The 21,963-nt window shown below is 40.8% G+C and overlaps 1 protein-coding gene across 6 annotated transcripts in view; it reads right to left on the reverse strand.

Moving 5' to 3' along the window:
• MICU3 (mitochondrial calcium uptake family member 3) overlaps nucleotides 1–21,963 on the reverse strand; it is a 270,957-nt gene that overhangs the window by 103,805 nt on the left and 145,189 nt on the right. For all 6 annotated transcript variants that reach the window (XM_069744421.1, XM_069744422.1, XM_069744418.1 and 3 more), the window contains exons 5-6: nucleotides 21,236–21,283; nucleotides 8,940–9,022 (exon numbers count right to left, since the gene is read on the reverse strand). In XM_069744421.1, coding sequence (XP_069600522.1) covers nucleotides 8,940–9,022; nucleotides 21,236–21,283 — 131 coding nt within the window. The remainder of the gene's footprint in view (nucleotides 1–8,939; nucleotides 9,023–21,235; nucleotides 21,284–21,963) is intronic.

Raw genomic sequence — 21,963 nt, forward strand, 5'->3', positions numbered from 1 at the left:
CAAAAGGATCTAGCCACCAACTCTCTGGTACCAAAGATTCCAGGATGACCAGCCAACACCGAACAATGAACCTCAGAGATAACTTTATTGGTCCACCTATCAGGGACAAACAGTCTCTCCGCTGGACAACGATCAGGTTTATTAGCCTGAAATTTTTGCAGCACCCGCCGCAAATCAGGGGAGATGGCAGACACAATTACTCCTTCCTTGAGGATACCCGCCGGCTCAGACAAACCCGGAGAGTCGGGCACAAAACTCCTAGACAGAGCATCCGCCTTCACATTTTTAGAGCCGGGAAGGTACGAAATCACAAAGTCAAAACGGGCAAAAAACAGCGACCAACGAGCCTGTCTAGGATTCAACCGCTTAGCAGACTCAAGATAAGTCAAGTTCTTATGATCAGTCAATACCACCACGCGATGCTTAGCTCCTTCAAGCCAATGACGCCACTCCTTGAATGCCCACTTTATGGCCAGCAACTCTCGGTTGCCCACATCATAATTTCGCTCAGCAGGCGAAAACTTCCTGGAAAAAAAAGCGCATGGTTTCATCACTGAGCAATCAGAACCTCTCTGCGACAAAACAGCCCCTGCTCCAATCTCAGAAGCATCAACCTCGGCCTGTAACGGAAGAGAAACATCTGGTTGACACAACACAGGGGCAGAAGAAAAACGACGCTTCAAGTCCTGAAAAGCTTCCACAGCAGCAGAAGACCAATTGACCAAATCAGCACCCTTCTTGGTCAAATCGGTCAATGGTTTGGCAATACTAGAAAAATTGCAGATGAAGCGACGATAAAAATTAGCAAAGCCCAGGAACTTTTGCAGACTTTTCAGAGATGTCGGCTGAGTCCAATCATGGATGGCTTGGACCTTAACAGGATCCATCTCGATAGTAGAAGGGGAAAAGATGAACCCCCAAAATGAAACCTTCTGCACACCAAAGAGACACTTTGATCCCTTCACAAACAAAGAATTAGCACGCAGGACCTGAAAAACTGTTCTGACCTGCTTCACATGAGACTCCCAATCATCCGAGAAGATCAAAATGTCATCCAAGTACACAATCAGGAATTTATCCAGGTACTCTCGGAAGATGTCATGCATAAAGGACTGAAACACTAATGGAGCATTGGCAAGTCCGAATGGCATCACTAGATACTCAAAATGACCCTCGGGCATATTAAATGCAGTTTTCCATTCATCTCCTTGCCTGATTCGCACCAGATTATACGCACCACGAAGATCTATCTTGGTGAACCAACTAGCTCCCTTAATCCGAGTAAACAAATCAGATAACAATGGCAAGGGGTACTGAAATTTAACTGTGATCTTATTTAGAAGGCGGTAATCTATACAAGGTCTCAGCGAACCATCCTTCTTGGCTACAAAAAAGAACCCTGCTCCTAATGGTGACGATGACGGGCGAATATGCCCCTTCTCCAGGGATTCCTTCACATAACTGCGCATAGCGGCGTGCTCAGGCACGGATAAATTAAACAGTCGACCTTTTGGGAATTTACTACCAGGAATCAAATTGATAGCACAATCACAATCCCTATGCGGAGGTAGGGCATCGGACTTGGGCTCATCAAATACATCCCGGTAATCAGACAAGAACTCTGGAACCTCAGAAGGGGTGGAAGACGAAATTGACAGAAATGGAACATCACCATGTACCCCGACAACCCCAGCTGGACACCGACATGGATTTCCAATCTAATACTGGATTATGGGCTTGTAACCATGGCAACCCCAACACGACCACATCATGCAGATTATGCAACACCAGAAAGCGAATAACCTCCTGATGTGCAGGAGCCATGCACATGGTCAGCTGGGTCCAGTATTGAGGCTTATTCTTGGCCAAAGGCGTGGCATCAATTCCTCTCAATGGAATAGGACACTGCAAGGGCTCTAAGAGAAATCCACAACGCTTAGCATACTCCAAGTCCATCATATTCAGGGCAGCGCCTGAATCCACAAATGCCATGACAGAATACGATGACAAAGAGCAGATCAAGGTAACGGACAGAAGAAATTTTGACTGTACCGTACCAATGGTGGCAGACCTAGCGAACCGCTTAGTGCGCTTAGGACAATCAGAGATAGCATTAGTGGAATCACCACAGTAGAAACACAGCCCATTCAGACGTCTGTGTTCTTGCCGTTCAACTCTGGTCAAAGTCCTATCGCACTGCATAGGCTCAGGTTTAAGCTCAGGTAATACCGCCAAATGGTGCACAGATTTACGCTCACGCAAGCGTCGACCGATCTGAATGGCCAAAGACATAGACTCATTCAAACCAGCAGGCATAGGAAATCCCACCATGACATCCTAAAGGGCTTCAGAGAGACCCTTTCTGAACATAGCTGCCAGCGCAGATTCATTCCATTGAGTGCGCACGGACCACTTTCTAAATTTCTGACAATATACCTCTATCTCATCCTGACCCTGACAAAGAGCCAGCAAAATTTTCTCTGCCTGATCCACTGAATTAGGTTCATCGTACAGCAATCCGAGCGCCAGGAAAAACGCATCGATATTACTCAATGCAGGATCTCCTGGCGCAAGAGAAAATGCCCAGTCCTGAGGGTCGCCGCGCAAAAATGAAATAACAATCAAAACCTGTTGAACTGGATCACCAGAGGAGCGAGGTTTCAAGGCCAGAAATAATTTACAATTATTTTTTAAACTCAGAAACTTAGTTCTATCTCCAAAAAACAAATCAGGAATAGGAATTCTTGGTTCCAACATAGCTTTCTGATCAATAGTGTCTTGAATCTTTTGTACTCTTGCCGAGAGCTGATCCACAAATGAAGAAAGACTTCTAATGTCCATCGCTACACCTGTGTACTGAACCACCCAAATGTCTAGGGGAAAAAAAAGGCAAAACACAGTGCAAAGAAAAAAAAATGGTCTCAGAACTTCTTTTTTCCCTCTATTGAGAATCATTAGTACTTTTTGCTTCCTGTACTGTTATGAAAGGCAATTCAGTACTACAATGGACATAGCGGTCAGAGCACATACAGTGATCTGACAATAACCCAAAATCATAGAACGAGCTCTGAGACGTGGGAACTCTGCAGACCGCAATCCCTAATCCTCTCCAAACAACACTAGAGGCGCCTAACTCTGCCTATGCAACTCGGCACAGCCTGAGAAACTAACTAGCCTGAAGATAGAAAATAAGCCTACCTTGCCTCAGAGAAATACCCCAAAGGAAAAGGCAGCCCCCCACATATAATGACTGTGAGTTAAGATGAAAAGACAAACGTAGAGATGAAATAGATTCAGCAAAGTGAGGCCCGACTTTCTTAACAGATCGAGGATAGAAAAGGTAACTTTGCGGTCTACACAAAACCCTAAAGAAAACCACGCAAAGGGGGCAAAAAGACCCTCCGTACCGAACTAACGGCACGGAGGTACACCCTTTGCATCCCAGAGCTTCCAGCAACAAATTAGACAAGCTGGACAGAAAAAATAGCAAACAAATAGCAAAGAAGAACTTAGCTATGCAGAACAGCAGGCCACAGGAATGATCCAGGGAAAAGCAAGTCCAACACTGGAACATTGACAGGAAGCCAGGATCAAAGCATTAGGTGGAGTTAAGTAGAGAAGCACCTAACGACCTCACCAGATCACCTGAGGGAGGAAACTCAGAAGCCGCAGTACCACTTCCCTCCACCAACAGAAGCTCACAGAGAGAATCAGCCGAAGTACCACTTGTGACCACAGGAGGGAGCTCTGCCACGGAATTCACAACAGAAGGCTCTTCCAAGCTGGTTTGCATACAGCTTCTAAAATAGATTACTCATGACTGGCACATTGGATCTCTACCCCTTTTTAAATGTCCCTATGAGCTACGTATTTCAGAAGGATTAGTTTAGTAAGCCCCTGCAATCAGCTTTTATCAATAGAGGAAACGAATGCCGGTAATACATTTTGCATCATTGTTTACTTTGAGCAATATCAAAGAGTATGAATCTAATCATCATGTCAATAAAATTGAAATATTTTTGTTATCTTTTCCTTAACACTAAAGAGGCAAACAAGTTGAAGAACGAACCATCTGAGGCTATGGAGTACGGTATGTGCAACTATCCAGACTACCATGGTCCCTGGATTATTTGTTACAGCATGAGACTATAAGCTTTCCTGGCTTTTGCTAGTCAACACACTTCTGTGTGGGAAGAATGCCAACATTAATCTGTTAACTATTCAGGAATTTCCATAGTCATGATACGACAAAAATATGAAGCTCGACACCAGTATATCCTCACGGGCCCACACTACACAGTTAACAGTTCTTAGCCACTGGGAAAAAATTATATTCCATTTATTCAATGTACCCAGGCTCAGAGTACAAGTCTGCAGTGACTGCATGTGAATGCAGACTTGTGAATCCTCACAGCGTGAGAACTGGCCACTGTGAGGATTTGCCAGTGCCAGCGCCGAGAGCAGGCGGGTCATGTGACTGCAAGTATGTTATCTACATACTTTCAGCCACAGTCCAACTAGACATATGTGGCCTCGCTCAGTAAAATTGTCTAGTCAGCACATAACCTCATGCATGCAGATCGCATACTTGCGGTCAGATGACCGCTATTCCTAGTGCCAGAGAATCCTCATAATGCGCAGTGCTCTGTGAGGATTCACAAGTCTGCAGACACATAGGGTACAAGTCTGCAGTTACTCTACAGCTGGACAACTCCATTATTGTAGATTGTAAGCTCTATTGTAGATTTTAAGCTCTCACGAGCAGGGTCGTCTTATTTTGCTTTAATTATTGTATTATTTTTAATGTTGTTACTTATGATTTGTGTATGAACTGTTAAACTCTAAAGCGATGCGGAATATGTTGGCGCTATATAAATAAAGATTATTATTATCATTATTATTGTTATTATTAAGGCTCGACTTAGTGAGCACTCCTGTATTCTCTATGAGGGGGCTGCTGCCACAAGCTTGTTACAAAGGCTTATCTTCCTGCCAAACAAAAGCATCAGGGAACTACATTATAAGTGTACTTTCCTTATATACTTGTCACGCTGGGTGAGGGAGAAGTAAGGTGCACAACAATGGGGAGAGGGGAAGCCAAAATGCTAGGGAAGGGGGGAGTGGAGACTCCTAGGCAGATCTAACAACACCCTGTCTGCTCTAAACATCCCTAAATAGGTTCTGCACCTATCGCCAAGCAAGAACCTAATCCCTGCCTGAACCTAGCGATAGGCCCTGGATAGGGAGGGGACGGGGTTAGCACTTATCAGCCCCCACTACAACTAAAGACAGAGAGGGTGGACAAATGAGGGGATACACTTAGCTTGAGAAGACCTCGCCAGCAATCCTCCAAGAGGCTCCAAGAAGATACTGGCCGACTGATAGTATTTACACCAAGACAAATTGAGCTAACATCAGCCTCCTGCTGCAGAATCTGAGTGTATTTAAAACCTTCAGCAAAGGTGTGTTAATTAGCAGCAGAAGGTGGAAGTAACTGCTGTGTCCTAGAGCGAGAAGGAAATCACTCCATAACAGAGATGCAAAAATCAAAGAGGTGCTTGTAGAGCTAACTGCAATGACCTTCTACAGCTGGATCCTGGATAACTGTCTGTCATATCTGACACATGGGACAATACTTCCGACATAATCATAGAGAACAGACAGTTGACCAATCCTGCCAAAACATTTATCTAATGTGTATGGGAGCTTTAACTCACAGACCTCCAAGATGCATGGTACACATGGTACCCGTCTATAATATAGTGGTCATAACGTATTCTACATGTTAACTTCCAGTTGAAGTAGCTCTTTCATGTGTGGACTCCTCAAAACTCCTATATCTATAGTTTTAGGACACTTGAGAGTGTGGGATATGAGAGGGAGTGAGAAAATACTGGAAATAACTGCAAATATCCCTACATGTTCAGGGTTTAAGGGATGATGGACTTGTCAGACATGAAAAATGTTCTTTTCAAATGTAAGTAATGTGGATGCAAATGAAATGTCTACACCATAATGTTTAATTCCTTTTTCTTCCAGAGTAACAACACTGTCTATTACTAATCTTCTGGTGAAGCTCAGTCCCTCCATTATATCATATACACCGCAACTCTGCCTGTTCTGATTGACCACTATACGTGAGCACAAGCTCTTCACAAGCAGCCATGGCCTACAGAGCGGTTTTCTGTTGCAGCAAGGTTAATGAGGAAAAGACTACTACTAGTGATGAATGACCGAGCTTGGATAAGGTGTTCTCCGAGAATGCTCATGTGCTAACCGAGTGTCTTCGGAGTGCTCAAAAAATATATTCGAGTCCCTGCAGCAACTATGTCTCACGGCTGTTCAACAGCCACAACACATGCAGGAATGTTTGCTCATCACTACTGGCTACTTCAAATATGACTCATGGAGAAGTTGCTGTAAAGTAATAGATCTACATAAGCAGCAAATGACAAATAAATATTTTATTAATTACTTCTCCCGCTTGTTAAGAGAATAGTATCAATATTCGGAAACGCAGTCTAATACCAAGCTTTGGGCTATGTAGAACACTAAAAGTATGCAATATTACATGTCTACATCATCAAAATGTGCTCCCCGTAGTAAGAGATAATAAGATTGAGTCTTCAAGGTGAGGTTTCTACATAATACCCGGTAATTATCAGCCAAACAAAGAAGTTATTTTCATAGCTAGTGACATGTTCAATTCTAATAGCTATCACAGCATTATATATGTTCACGTAACCTTATATTTGCTAAAATGGAGAATTCTCTGATCTTGTTCAGAGAGTCAAAGCAGCATTTCTTTTGATGTCAATGTAAGGCAAGTTCTACACTTTGATTACAGACAATCCTGTTTGAAATACAGTTAAAAAAATTATCCATTGCAAAAAAGGAAGCTGATAAAGAATGTCCAGTTTCCTGGTATGGCAAGTAAACATTAATCTGTCCTGCAACATCGGAACATGTGTGAAGACAAAGAGAAGGACGCCTATCCTTGTGCGGCAGGATGCCCTTTAATGTTCCTCCACTTACCTGTAATTAGCTTTGTTCACATCTGGGCAATTTAATCTGTCCTAGTTACTTACTGAAGACATATTTTATTTTCGTTTGATAGTAGAACTTATGATGTGGTTACGTTTAAAGAAGGAACAACTTTGATACTGAAAAAGCTGTTGAAAAGCTGAAGCAAGAGTTGGCATCAACGAGGCAGGTGTAATCTTCTAATGTGGACTTAGGTAACAAGACACATCTAATTATATATACAGGTCCTTCTCAAAAAAATTAGCATATAGTGTTAAATTTCATTATTTACCATAATGTAATGATTACAATTAAACTTTCATATATTATAGATTCATTATCCACCAACTGAAATTTGTCAGGTCTTTTATTGTTTTAATACTGATGATTTTGGCATACAACTCCTGATAACCCAAAAAACCTGTCTCAATAAATTAGCATATCAAGAAAAGGTTCTCTAAACGACCTATTACCCTAATCTTCTGAATCAACTAATTAACTCTAAACACATGCAAAAGATACCTGAGGCTTTTATAAACTCCCTGCCTGGTTCATTACTCAAAACCCCCATCATGGGTAAGACTAGCGACCTGACAGATGTCAAGAAGGCCATCATTGACACCCTCAAGCAAGAGGGTAAAACCCAGAAAGAAATTTCTCAACAAATAGGCTGTTCCCAGAGTGCTGTATCAAGGCACCTCAATGGTAAGTCTGTTGGAAGGAAACAATGTGGCAGAAAACGCTGTACAACGAGAAGAGGAGACCGGACCCTGAGGAAGATTGTGGAGAAGGACCGATTCCAGACCTTGGGGAACCTGAGGAAGCAGTGGACTGAGTCTGGTGTGGAAACATCCAGAGCCACCGGGCACAGGCGTGTGCAGGAAATGGGCTACAGGTGCCGCATTCCCCAGGTAAAGCCACTTTTGAACCATAAACAGCGGCAGAGGCGCCTGACCTGGGCTACAGAGAAGCAGCACTGGACTGTTGCTAAGTGGTCCCAAGTACTTTTTTCTGATGAAAGCAAATTTTGCATGTCATTCGGAAATCAAGGTGCCAGAGTCTGGAGGAAGACTGGGAAGAAGGAAATGCCAAAATGCCTGAAGTCCAGTGTCAAGTACCCACAGTCAGTGATGGTGTGGGGTGCCATGTCAGCTGCTGGTGTTGGTCCACTGTGTTTCATCAAGGGCAGGGTCAATGCAGCTAGCTATCAGGAGATTTTGGAGCACTTCATGCTTCCATCGGCTGAAATGCTTTATGGAGATGAAGATTTCATTTTTCAGCACGACCTGGCACCTGCTCACAGTGCCAAAACCACTGGTAAATGGTTTACTGACCATGGTATTACTGTGCTCAATTGGCCTGCCAACTCTCCTGACCTGAACCCCATAGAGAATCTGTGGGATATTGTGAAGAGAAAGTTGAGAGACGCAAGACCCAACACTCTGGATGAGCTTAAGGCCGCTATTGAAGCATCCTGGGCCTCCATAACATCTCAGCAGTGTCACAGGCTGATTGCCTCCATGCCACGCCGCATTGAAGCAGTCATTTCTGCCAAAGGATTCCCGACCAAGTATTGAGTGCATAACTGAACATTATTATTTGTTGGTTTTTTTGTTTGTTATTAAAAAACACTTTTATTTGATTGGATGGGTGAAATATGCTAATTTATTGAGACAGGTTTTTTGGGTTGTATGCCAAAATCATCAGTATTAAAACAATAAAAGACCTGACAAATTTCAGTTGGTGGATAATGAATCTATAATATATGAAAGTTTAATTGTAATCATTACATTATGGTAAATAATGAAATTTAACACTATATGCTAATTTTTTGAGAAGGACCTGTATACATTTCTGCCAAGTGCATAGCATAGCGTTCAAAATACACAATATGGTGTAAGAAGTATGAAACTTACCACCAAAAACTCCTCTCTGTCCACCATCTGATTCCCGTCTGTATCAAACATATTGAACGCAATCTTGAATCCGGCATGAGGTTCTGGAGAGAGATTTAACGGGGTTTGTAAAAAAAATAACACATGATATATATTTCTACTTTATATAACGCTCCAAAATTAATATATTCTCCGAAGGGTTTCTCTTCTGTGAGCTCTTAATGGAAAAACTCTCAAATTCTCCTATCAAAACGTGGTCTTTGAACTACTCTTGGTTTTTTGGAGAGTTTCTGCTCCAAAAACTCCTGAAAAAACCACAAGCATGAACACATCCCAGATGGTCAAAAACAGTGTAGGAAAAAAAAACTTTACTCATCTTCCCACCAGTAATACTCCTCTGCAGTCTGTAATGCAATGGTTCCCTGGTATCAACATCCAGCATGGAGATCACGCAACCACTGCAGCTGATCAGTGGAAGTTGACATGACCAATGCAGCCTTCACATTTTGTCCAAACTGTTCATAGGAAATGTGAAAGCCGCAAAAGATCAGTATTCACTTGACACCCCTGTCAGATATTCACGCCAGAAGATCCGGTGGGAGGGATGCACAACAGTAGCATCCGTCTGATTGATAAGTATGTTTTTTCTTACACTGCCCTGGGAACATTAAGCTGAAGATTTATAGTACTGCAGAAACCCATAACATTCAATGTTGATTAATACATAGACCTGACATAAAGCTCCACTCATATCATGATCAAATCATGTATACATCATGAGAATTTCCAAATGTAAAGCTCTGATGGAAGGCTTTGATGTATTCCATTCTGCAAGCAGTGCAAGGCATACATAGACCCAAGGTTTCCATGTTATAAAAAAAGTATACCTAGGCTTCTCATGACAGGTATAGTAGTAGTTAAATTTGCGTTCTAAACACATACACCAAATGCATATTGTAAATGCAGTGTGAACATAGTTTTAGACTATCACCAAGGAGCAGGAAATGGTCATCAATCTTGGTCACCAGCTAAAATAAGTCACTTAGTATCAAGCCAACTGTGGGGTACCAAACCTTAGACCTTCAAAGATCAGCTTTAACCACTAGAGGTCCTGCAAATTGATAAAGTGTTAAACTTTACCAACTAAAAGCTAAGAATGCTGATGGTCTTTTAAAACTGAGAATCGTACTCAATCTGGTTCCCTGTTCTGAATCAGAGGATCACTTTTATCACTTAGAATTTAAAGAACATTACATTCATCTGAATGGCGCATGCAGGAATAATGTGCTCGCTGCCATTACAGCCCCATCTAGGTGATCAGGCTGGATCTTCCATTGTAGAAAGTTCAATAGCATATTCGATAAGTGGTCTACAGCTTTTTTTTCTTATACATTTCTAAATGGCACTTCTGTTTTACAGAACAAATTTTCAGTCCATTAGATACATCTATATGACACGCCAGTTGTAAGAGATTATAATGACGCAAGAATTTGTCAATTTTTTTTAAACCATCAAATTTTCTAAACATTTAAATTGGATCTGAAGTTCGGAGTGTAGACATGGAATTGTCTTTGCTGTCAGCTTTTAGCCAAAAGTTGCAGTTAATGAGGTGGATTATCTTACCCTTAAGAAGATGGTTAAATCTGCAGTTTCTTCATGGAGCACTGTTTGTACTGAGAGCTTTTCAATTAGCCATACAAGATTACTTCATGACAAGTGAGCAAGGTTTAACCCCTTAATGACCGCCAATACGCCTTTTAACTGACCTGACATATAAGAGAATAGCCTCCCCATACAGATGACAATCCAGCATCTGTTGGTTGTACACTATAGCTGACAACTTGCTGTATCAGCCATGATCAGTATTTGCACCGTCCAAATCTGTTTAACCCCTTAGATGCTGCTGTCAATAGTGACTACTTCATTATAAATGGTTAACAGAGTGTGGGGGCTTCTTCTTTATCCCAATTGGTGCACTTAGATCATGATTTTGTTGTCCTGATGTTTGCGATGGCAATTCATGACCAAATAGCGGCCTTAGAGTCTGACGGCTATAGTAATCTGTTTAGAAGTTAGCAACATTTAGGTGGTAAAAATACACATTTTCATTTCTGTCATGTCACTTTGCATTAATTCCTGTAAAGCACCTGAAGGGTTAATAAACTACCTGACAGCAGTTTTCAATATGTTTAGGGGTGCTGTTTTTAAAATGGTATCACGTTTGGGGGTTTCCCAAAATATGGGACCCCTAAAGTCACTTCAAACATGGATAAGTCCCTAAAAAAATAAATGTGGTAAATTTCTTTGAAAAAATGAAAAATTGCTGCTACATTTTTAAACCTCCTAAAATGCTAACAAAATAAAATAACATTTTACAAATGGTGCTGATGTAAAGCCGACATGTGGGAAATGTTATTTATTAATGGTTTGCTGTTGTATGACTATCTGGATTAAAGGGATAATCATTCAAATTTAGAAAATTGCTAATTTTTTAACTTTTTCTCAAATTTTTTATATTTTTTATAAATAAACACAAAAAATGTTGAACTAAATTTACCATTATCATAAAGTATAATGTGTCACGAAAAAACAGTCTCAAAATCACTGGGATTTGTTGAAGCGTTGCAGAGTTATTACCACATAAAGTGACACTGGTCAGATTTCAAAAATTTGGCTCGGTCACTATTTTTAAAGAGACTGGGTCTTAATGCTTTTACACCTTACCAGGCTTAAATTTAGAATATGAAGAAAAACCTCCAGCGATTTTTTAATTATTACTATTTTTGGTGCAACAGCTAAGAACCTAATTTTTCTAAAATTATAATTATCAGCTACTATATAAACACCACTTATAAAGCCCCGTACTTGTATCATAGCACTGAAATATCACCAATAGAAACAAGCAAGCAGGGATCAGTCTTAAAGAATAATTAATATTTATGAGAACAATGAAATATAAAAAGAATGATAAAAACAATCATAAATAGGGTAAGTGTACACATACATAATGGCTTTTTTTTCCGGTAGTCAAAATCATTCGCTTTTCCAGCAAAAGATGCTGCAGGAATTGCTCCTTTTCTCTGGAGTTTAGTAAACCTCCACTGTCTTTTTAGGCTTTATTTGGTTATTTCCTCAGCGCTTTTTCAGCTTTTTTATGCAAGCATTTTTCCAGTTTGTTGGCTGTCTTTTTATTGGCGCATATTAGACGTTTTTTCAAATCCAAAGTATGGAAAGTGTTAGAGTTTTTTGAAGAAAATGGCGTCTTCTGGGCATCTCATTAGCCTTCCCTTGACTTTGATTGTAAAAGTTTTGGGCATCTTCATAGAGGAAAACACCAGGAAAATGCAATTGTTACTTCTTTTAAATGCTTGAACCTTTAAAAGATGTTCAAAAGCCAAGACACAATAGCAGCAAATCGTTTCCCACACAATTTACTAGGACCATTCTTTTCATTATTTTGTTAGTGCTGTTGTTTATATTTTTTTGAACGGATCCACTCAAAAACAATGGAAAAATATGCAATGTGAACATACCCTAAAAGCGGAGTCTGTACAGATTAAAAAAAGGAGAACCCTTGTGTGGTGAAGTGAAGGAAAGCAAATCCAATGTAAAGTATAGCAGCAAAACAGAACTAAATTATTATCAATAGATTTAATAAATGAATATATATACGATATGCAACAAAAAGTAGACAAAAATATAGTAGTGCCAATAAAAGTGCTAATAAAGCAGAACCAATTTTTATGGAAGTATAGAGATTGGACAACAGAGGACTGTGGTAATAATAATAATAATCTTTATTTTTTTAATAATCTTTATTTTTTAATAATCTTTATTTTTTTATTTTTTTTTAATAATCTTTATTTTTATATAGCGCTAACATATTCCGCAGCGCTTTACAGTTTTTGCACACACATTATCATCACTGTCCCCGATGGGGCTCACAATCTAGAATCCCTATCAGTATGTCTTTGGAATGTGGGAGGAAACTGGAGTGCCCGGAGGAAACCCACGCAAACACGGAGAGAACATACAAACTCTTTGCAGATGTTGTCCTGGGTGGGATTCGAACCCAGGACCCCAGCGCTGCAAGGCTGCAGTGCTATCCACTGAGCCACCGTGCTGGTGGTAAACTTATGTTCTCTGATGAAGCCCCCTTCACACTGTTTGGGACAACCAGAATGATTGTCTGGAGGAGAAAAGGTGATCACTACCATGAGTCCTGAGTCCTGCAAACAGTAAAGTATCCCAAGACCGTTCATATGTGGGGTTGATTTTCATCCAAGTGTTTACTCCCACCAATAAAGAATGGTATCTCGACATCCTCCAAGAGCATCTTCTCACAATTTGGTGATGAACAAAACTTTTCCAGCATGATGGGGCACCATGTCACTAAGTAAAAGTGATAACTAAGTGGCTCGGTGAATAAAACTTTTTGGGTTCATGGCCAGGAAACTTCCCAGAGCTCAATCCCACCGAGAACCTGTGGTCGATCCTCAAAAACATGGTGGAGAAAAAGAAACACAGAACTTAGCAGGGAAAATTAGCAGGAAAGTAATCGAGCGAGCGTATCACCGAGAACAACATACGGTAATAAAGAAATATAACATAGTAACATAGTAACATAGTTAGTAAGGCCAAAAAAAGACATTTGTCCATCCAGTTCAGCCTATATTCCATCATAATAAATACCCAGATCTACGTCCTTCTACAGAACCTAATAATTGTATGATACAATATTGTTCTGCTCCAGGAAGACATCCAGGCCTCTCTTGAACCCCTCGACTGAGTTCGCCATCACCACCTCCTCAGGCAAGCAATTCCAGATTCTCACTGCCCTAACAGTAAAGAATCCTCTTCTATGTTGGTGGAAAAACCTTCTCTCCTCCAGACGCAAAGAATGCCCCCTTGTGCCCATCACCTTCCTTGGTATAAACAGATCCTCAGCGAGATATTTGTATTGTCCCCTTATATACTTATACATGGTTATTAGATCGCCCCTCAGTCGTCTTTTTTCTAGACTAAATAATCCTAATTTCGCTAATCTATCTGGGTATTGTAGTTCTCCCATCCCCTTTATTAATTTTGTTGCCCTCCTTTGTACTCTCTCTAGTTCCATTATATCCTTCCTGAGCACCGGTGCCCAAAACTGGACACAGTACTCCATGTGCGGTCTAACTAGGGATTTGTACAGGGAAATGTTTTGGTTTTTTTTTACAAACGGCATTATATAAAAATATTGCTGGGCAAATCTAATCATTATAAAAACAGCAGCGACAAAACGCACAGGTGTCTGGTACAGCTCTGATCACATGGCCAGTTGTATAAAAAAAACAAAAAAACAGATCCATTACAAAGGGAGCAAAAATGTATCTAAAATGGAAACCAAAGTTTGCGCAGTTTAAATGATACTCAATACTGTCTGGCACTCCATAAAACTAATACTTTTAAATTAATTATTGCTATGATTTCAGTCCTGGCACATATTTATTTGCTTTGTGTTTTTCAGTTTCCTCAGAACCTTTTGGGACCACCTCTCTTTTCCATGGTTGAAATTTTGTATATTTTATTTGTTTTTTTGCCTGGACAAAAGAAATTGTACAGATGTGATTGCAGCTGCAAAGGAGACAAACTGAAGACATTTTATCAAATAAATAGATCCTATTTAGTGATGAGTGAGTGTACTCGTTGCTCGGGTTTTCCAGAGCATGCTCGGGGGTCCTCCGAGTATTTGTTAGTGTTCAGAGATTTCGTTTTCATCGCAGGCAGCTGAATGATTTACAGCTATTAGCCAGGCTAAGTACATGTGGGGGTTGCCTGGTTGCTAGGGAATCCCACATGTAATCAAGCTGGCTAGTAGCTGTAAATCATTCAGCTGCCATGATGAAAACTAAATCTCCGAACACTAACAAATACTCGGAAGTCACCCGAGCAACGAGTACATTCGCTCATCACTAATCCTTTTATTTCCATCTTTATGGTCCCACAACGGATTCAAAACAGACATAATGATTGGACGTGTGAACACAGCCTGGTCAGCCTATGTAATAAAATGTGGATGGCTGATGTCTGGTATGGAAACTAAGGTCAAAGCCATGGTACAAAGATCTCAATGGATTCCTTCATGAATTTAGGTGGAGGAAATAACCTTCTAGTTGCTGGGGTGAAATGCGGAATAAGAGATTCCATGCCTCATGGACAACAAAATGATGAGTTAGGTGACCTCGCACATCTTTTGGACACAATATTTCCAAGTTGAGACTGTTCACATGTTGCGGTCAAGTTGTGATTTTTTTTCTGTTTTAAAAAATCGAGAAAAAAACTCTGGCATTTTACCGTGGCAGCTGTCATAACTTTTTTATTTTTCCATCCGTATAAAGGCTTGTTTTTTGGGGACGAGTTGTAGTTTTGAATGACACCATCCATTTAACTTTTTAACCCCTCTGTGACCTTAGACGTACTATCCCGTCAAGGTGCCCTGGGCTTATCTGACCCTGGACGGGATAGTACGTCATAGCGATCGGCAGCGCTCACGGGGGGAGCGCCGCCGATCGCGGCCGGGTGTCAGCTGCTTATCGCAGCTGACATCTGGCACTATGTGCCAGGAGCGGTCACGGACCGCCCCCGGCACATTAACCCCTGGCAAACCGCGATCAAACATGATCGCGATGTGCCGGCGGTGCAGGGAAGCACCGCGCAGGGAGGGGGATCCCTGCGGGCTTCCCTGAGCCCCCCGCAGCAACGCGATGTGATCGCGTTGCTGCGGGGGTCTTACCTCCCTGCTCCAGGCCCGGATCCAAGATGGCCGCGGATCCGGGTCCTGCAGGGAGGGAGGTGGCTTCACAGAGCCTGCTCAGAGCAGGCACTGTGAAGGCTGCAGTGCTGTAAGTCAGATCAGTGATCTGACTGAGTGCTGTGCAAACTGTCAGATCACTGATCTGTGATGTCCCCCCCTGGGACAAAGTAAAAAAGTAAAAAAAAATTTTTCCAAATGTGTAAAAAAAAAAAAAAAAAAAATATTCAAAAATAATGAAAAAAAAAAAATATTATTCCCATAAATACATTTCTTCATCTAAATAAAAAAAAAAAAACAATAAAAGTGCACATATTTAGTATCGCCGCGTCCGTAACGACCCGACCTATAAAACTGTCCCACTAGTTAACCCCTTCAGTAAACACCGTAAGAAAAAAAAAAAAACGAGGCAAAAAACAACGCTTTATTATCATACCGCCGAACAAAAAGTGGAATAACACGCGATCAAAAAGACAGATATAAATAACCATGGTACCGCTGAAAACGTCATCTTGTCCAACAAAAAACGAGCCGCCATACAGCAACATCAGCAAAAAAATAAAAAAGTTATAGTCCTGAGAATAAAGCGATGCCAAAATAATAATTTTTTCTGTAAAATAGTTTTTATCGTATAAAAGCGCCAAAACATAAAAAATGATATAAATGAGGTGTCGCTGTAATCGTACTGACCCGAAGAATAAAACTGCTTTATCAATTTTACCAAACGCGGAACGGTATAAACGCCTCCCCCAATAGAAATTCATGAATAGCTGGTCTTTGGTCATTCTTCCTCACAAAAATCGGAATAAAAAGCGATCAAAAAATGTCACGTGCCCAAAAATGTTTTCAATAAAAACGTCAACTCGTCACGCAAAAAAACAAGACCTCACATGACTCTGTGGACCAAAATATGGAAAAATAATAGCTCTCAAAATGTGGTATTGCAAAAAATATTTTTTGCAATAAAAAGCGTCTTTCAGTGTGTGACGGCTGCCAATCATAAAAATCCGCTAAAAAACTCGCTATAAAAATAAATCAAACCCCCCTTCATCACCCCCTTAGTTAGGGAAAAATAAAAAAAAGTATTTATTTCCATTTTCCCATTAGGGCTAGGGTTAGGGCTAGGGTTAGGGTTAGGGCTAGAGTTAGGGCTAGGGTTAGGGCTAGGGTTAGGATTAGGGCTAGGGTTATGGTTAGGGCTAGAGTTAGGGCTAGGGTTAGGGCTAGGGTTAGGGTTGGGGCTAGGGTTAGGGCTAGGGTTAGGGCTAGGGTTAGGGCTAGGGTTAGAGCTAGGATTAGGGCTAGGGTTAGGGCTAGGGTTAGGGCTAGGGTTAGGGTTGGGGCTACAGTTAGGGTTCGGGTTGGGGCTAAAGTTAGGGTTAGGGTTTAGATTACATTTACGGTTGGGAATAGGGTTGGGATTAGGGTTAGGGGTGTGTCAGGGTTAGAGGTGTGGTTAGGGTTACCGTTGGAATTAGGGTTAGGGGTGTGTTTAGATTAGGGTTTCAGTTATAATTGGGGGGTTTCCACTGTTTCGGCACATCAGGGGCTCTCCAAACACGACATGGCGTCCGATCTCAATTCCAGCCAATTCTGCGTTGAAAAAGTAAAACAGTGCTCCTTCCCTTCCGAGCTCTCTCGTGTGCCCAAACAGAGGTTTACCCCAACATATGGGGTATCAGCGTACTCAGAACAAATAGGACAACAGTTTTTGGGGTCAAATTTCTCCTGTTACCCTTGGGAAAATACAAAACTGGGGGCTAAAAAATAATTTTTGTGGGAAAACAAAAAGATTTTTTATTTTCACGGCTCTGCGTTATAAACTGTAGTGAAACACTTGGGGGTTCAAAGTTCTCACAACAAATCTAGATAAGTTCATTGAGGGGTCTAGTTTCCAACATGGGGTCACTTGTGGGGGGGGGGTTTCTACTGTTTAGGTACATTAGGGGCTCTGCAAACGCAATGTGACGCCTGCAGACCATTCCATCTAAGTCTGCATTCCAAATGATGCTCCTTCCCTTCCGAGCCCTCCCATGCGCCCAGACGGTGGTTCCCCCCCACATATCGGGTATCAGCGTACTCAGGACAAATTGGACAACAACATTTAGGGTCCAATTTCTCCTGCTAACCTTGGAAAAATACAAAACTGGGGGCTGAAATATAATTTTTGTTGAAAAAAAATATTTTTTATTTGCACGGCTCTGCGTTATAAACTGTAGTGAAATACTTGGGGGTTCAAAGCTCTCACAACACATCAAGATGAGTTCCTTAGGGGGTCTACTTTCCAAAATGGTGTCACTTGTGGGGGGTTTCTACTGTTTAGGTACATTAGGGGCTCTGCAAACGCAATGTGACACCTGCAGACCCTTCCATCTAAGTCTGCATTCCAAATGGCGCTCCTTCCCTTCCGAGCCCTCCCATGCACCCAAACGGTGGTTCCCCCCCCACATATGGGGTGTCAGCGTACTCAGGACAAATTGGACAACAACTTTTGGGGTCGAATTTCTCCTGTTATCCTAGGGAAAATACAAAACTGGGGGCTAAAAAATAATTTTTGTGGGAAAAAAATTTTGTTTTATTTTTATGGCTCTGCATTATAAACTTCTGTGAAGCCCTTGGTGGGTCAAAGTGCTCACCACACATCCAGATAAGTTCCTTAGGGGGTCTACTTTCCAAAATGGTGTCACTTGTGGGGGGTTTCAATGTTTAGGCACATCAGTGGCTCTCCAAATGCAACATGGCGTCCCATCTCAATTCCAGTCAATTTTGCATTGAAAAGTCAAACGGCGCTCCTTCCCTTCCGAGCTCTGTCATGCGCCCAAACAGTGGTTTACCCCCACATATAGGGTATCAGCGTACTCAGGACAAATTGGACAACAACTTTTGAGGTCCAATTTCTTCTCTTACCCTTGGAAAAATAAAAAATTGGGGGCAAAAATATAATTTTTGTGAAAAAATATGATTTTTTATTTTTACGGTTCTGCATTATAAACTTCTGTGAAGCACTTGGTGGGTCAAAGTGCTCACCACACCTCTAGATAAGTTCCTTAGGGGGTCAACTTTCCAAAATGGTGTCACTTGTGGGGGGTTTCAATGTTTAGGCACATCAGTGGCTCTCCAAACGCAACATGGCGTCCCATCTCAATTCCTGTCAATTTTGCATTGAAAAGTCAAACGGCGCTCCTTCCCTTCCGAGCTCTCCCATGCGCCCAAACAGTGGTTTACTGCCACATATGGGGTATCAGCGTACTCAGGACAAATTGGACAACAACTTTTGGGGTCCATTTTCTCCTGTTACCCTTGGTAAAATAAAACAAATTGGAGCTGAAGTAAATTTTTTGTGTAAAAAAGTTAAATGTTCATTTTTATTTAAACATTCCAAAAATTCCTATTAAACACCTGAAGGGTTAATAAACTTCATGAATGTGGTTTTGAGCACCTTGAGGGGTGCAGTTTTTAGAATGGTGTCACACTTGGGTATTTTCTTTCATATAGACCCCTCAAAATGACTTCAAATGAGATGTGGTCCCTATAATAAAATGGTGTTGTAAAAATGAGAAATTGCTGGTCAACTTTTAACCCTTATAACTCCCTAACAAAAAAAAACTTTGGTTCCAAAATTATGCTGATGTAAAGGAGACATGTGGGAAATGTTACTTATTAAGTATTTTGTGTGACATATCTCTGTGATTTAATTGCATAAAAATTCAAAGTTTGAAAATTGCAAAATTTTCAAAATTTTCGCCAAATTTCCGTTTTTTTCACAAATAAATGCAGGTACTATCAAAGAAATGTTACCACTATCATGAAGTACAATATGTCACGAGAAAACAATGTCAGAATCACCAGGATCCGTTGAAGCGTTCCAGAGTTATAACCTCATAAAGGGACAGTGGTCAGAATTGTAAAAATTGGCCCGGTCATTGACGTGCAAACCACCCTTGGGGGTAAAGGGGTTAATGTACTAGAAAATGGGAACGAAATTCAAAGTGAAATTGGGCGAAGAATTTTGTTTTATAGTGTTCATTATGCAGTAAAAATGGCTTCACATTAGGATTCTCCAGGTCAGTACGATTACAATAAAACCAAACTTCTATAGGTTTTTTTTATTAAGTGGTGAAAAAATGTAGCAAATTCTTAAAAACAAATTTGCTTGTGTCGCCATTTACTAAGACCCGTAATATTTTAGTTTCTATGCCAATGGAGTTGTGTGAGGGAATGTTTTTTTGTGTGGCGAGCTGATATTTTTGCTGAGAAAATTTGGGGTAGATACAACAATTTAATAGATCGTTATTGATTTTTTTGTGTTGCTTTGGAGACGAAAATGAAATGCTATTCTGCTATTTTTGACAGATTGGACATTTTGATCGCAGTTATAACAAATATTTTTAGTTTTACATTGTTTCCTTTATTTTTTAATGGGCAGATTTGATTTTTTGCATATTATGAAAATGTTTTTATTTTTTTTTTACATTTTTTAATCTTCTATTAGTGGTCGCATGAGACGGGATGTCACCCCAGGAGTAAGGACTACAGATAAACTGCAAATAAAAATCCGCACTGCAGGTCAACGTCTACCCACAACATGGCCCGAGAATGTGAATGTAAGAAATATGCATTTCTGATCTACTGAGAATTCCACCCAAAAATCCAGATGGAAAATCCATGGCATTTATGATAGGAGTGAACACAGCCTTCACTACGGGTATGTGGCCTACTTTGGCAGACTGACGAGTCTTATAGGAACTCCAAGTATTCGTCAGTCTGCTGGTCCGAGCCAATGACCTTCCCAAAAATGTCAGAAAACTTCTTCCCAGTTCTGTTGGTTTTCCGTGCTGGGTATTCTGATGTGCAATGTGTTATTTGTTCTGCAGCCTCTACAATAACATCGGCCATTCATGAAAGGATTCATGTTCACATAACAGAATGTCACACCAAGCAACAGTAGTTTTTATGCTATGTTACTTACATGATCAATGCGCATTTCAATGCCTGTTTATACAGGTAGACCGCTAAATGATGCACACTCAACAATTAGTAATAGATCGTTCGCTGCACATAGGCTGCCATAATTCTCGGCAGCATGAGTTCTGTTTACACAGGACAATGCGCTGCCGAGAGTGATGATTTTTAATAAAGCTTAAAAATAATTTCATCCTATGAATGAGCGCTGTGCTCGTTCATTGGGGGATCGAAGCCTGTTTACACAGAATGATTATTTCTAATGATCATTCCTAGGACACACGTTCACGATTATCTTTCAGTGCTAATGCACCTTGAGTCATAGAAACATTTGCATTAGGTTGCATCTTTTAGTACTTCCTCCATTTATCGTAACTCCGCTCTTACACATCATTTTTTAGATTGATCAGTCTATTTTACTATTTACATGGATATTTGCTGAATCCAAGGAGTTACATTTCTCTCCTTACTCCACAGTGGGTATGGATACACTGACTGCCTTTATTGCAGAGATATTTTGTTGTATACATTCCATATAAAAGTGATTGAGGGGTGCACTTACTTGTTAATATGCAGAGAAGGAAGAGATACTCTGTGTAGGAAACCATGCCTAAAAAGGAAGAAAATGGAAACCGTAAAAACATGTACTTTTAAGAGAGGCGCACTTTATAGATTCCTGCTTTTGTCCAGCGACAATTCTAAACCTTAAAAACACACATATATTTAAATAAAGGGATTAAAAAATTCCATTGATTCCTATTAAAACTTGTATGCTGTTTTTAGGCCTCGCTCACTTGAGCGTATACATCAGACGACTGCTTAGCGATGTTTTATTGGATAGCTCTCGGCCCAATGTTATACTGTGGGGCAATGCTGATCAGAGTTTTCTTCTCACGCGGATTTGGCAGATGCTCCGCAAACCGGATCGCACTCACCCATTCAAGTCTATAGGTGCGGGAACATATCGGACTGCACTCGGATTACATATAAGTGTGATCCAATTTCAACTGATTCATACAATGGAGAAGTTGGCGAAATCTTGGCCTCCATCTTTTCCACACCTGTGCTACCGATGATTTCATCACAGAGAATCTGCTCACACCAAGCTGACACTCGGCTCAGACTCTGATCAGAGTTTGATCCCAGTGTCACATAACATAATCAATCCGATTCTCTGCATGAGAGAATCTACAGTCATGTGTCCGAGTCCTATAACACAACGATCATTACATCAAGCTTTACTATTAGTAGCATGATATTAGTACAAGTACAATAGACACAGTGCAAAAT

The sequence above is a fragment of the Ranitomeya imitator genome, chromosome 1 (assembly GCF_032444005.1).
Source record: "Ranitomeya imitator isolate aRanImi1 chromosome 1, aRanImi1.pri, whole genome shotgun sequence".
In the NCBI taxonomy this organism is placed as follows: domain Eukaryota; kingdom Metazoa; phylum Chordata; class Amphibia; order Anura; family Dendrobatidae; genus Ranitomeya; species Ranitomeya imitator.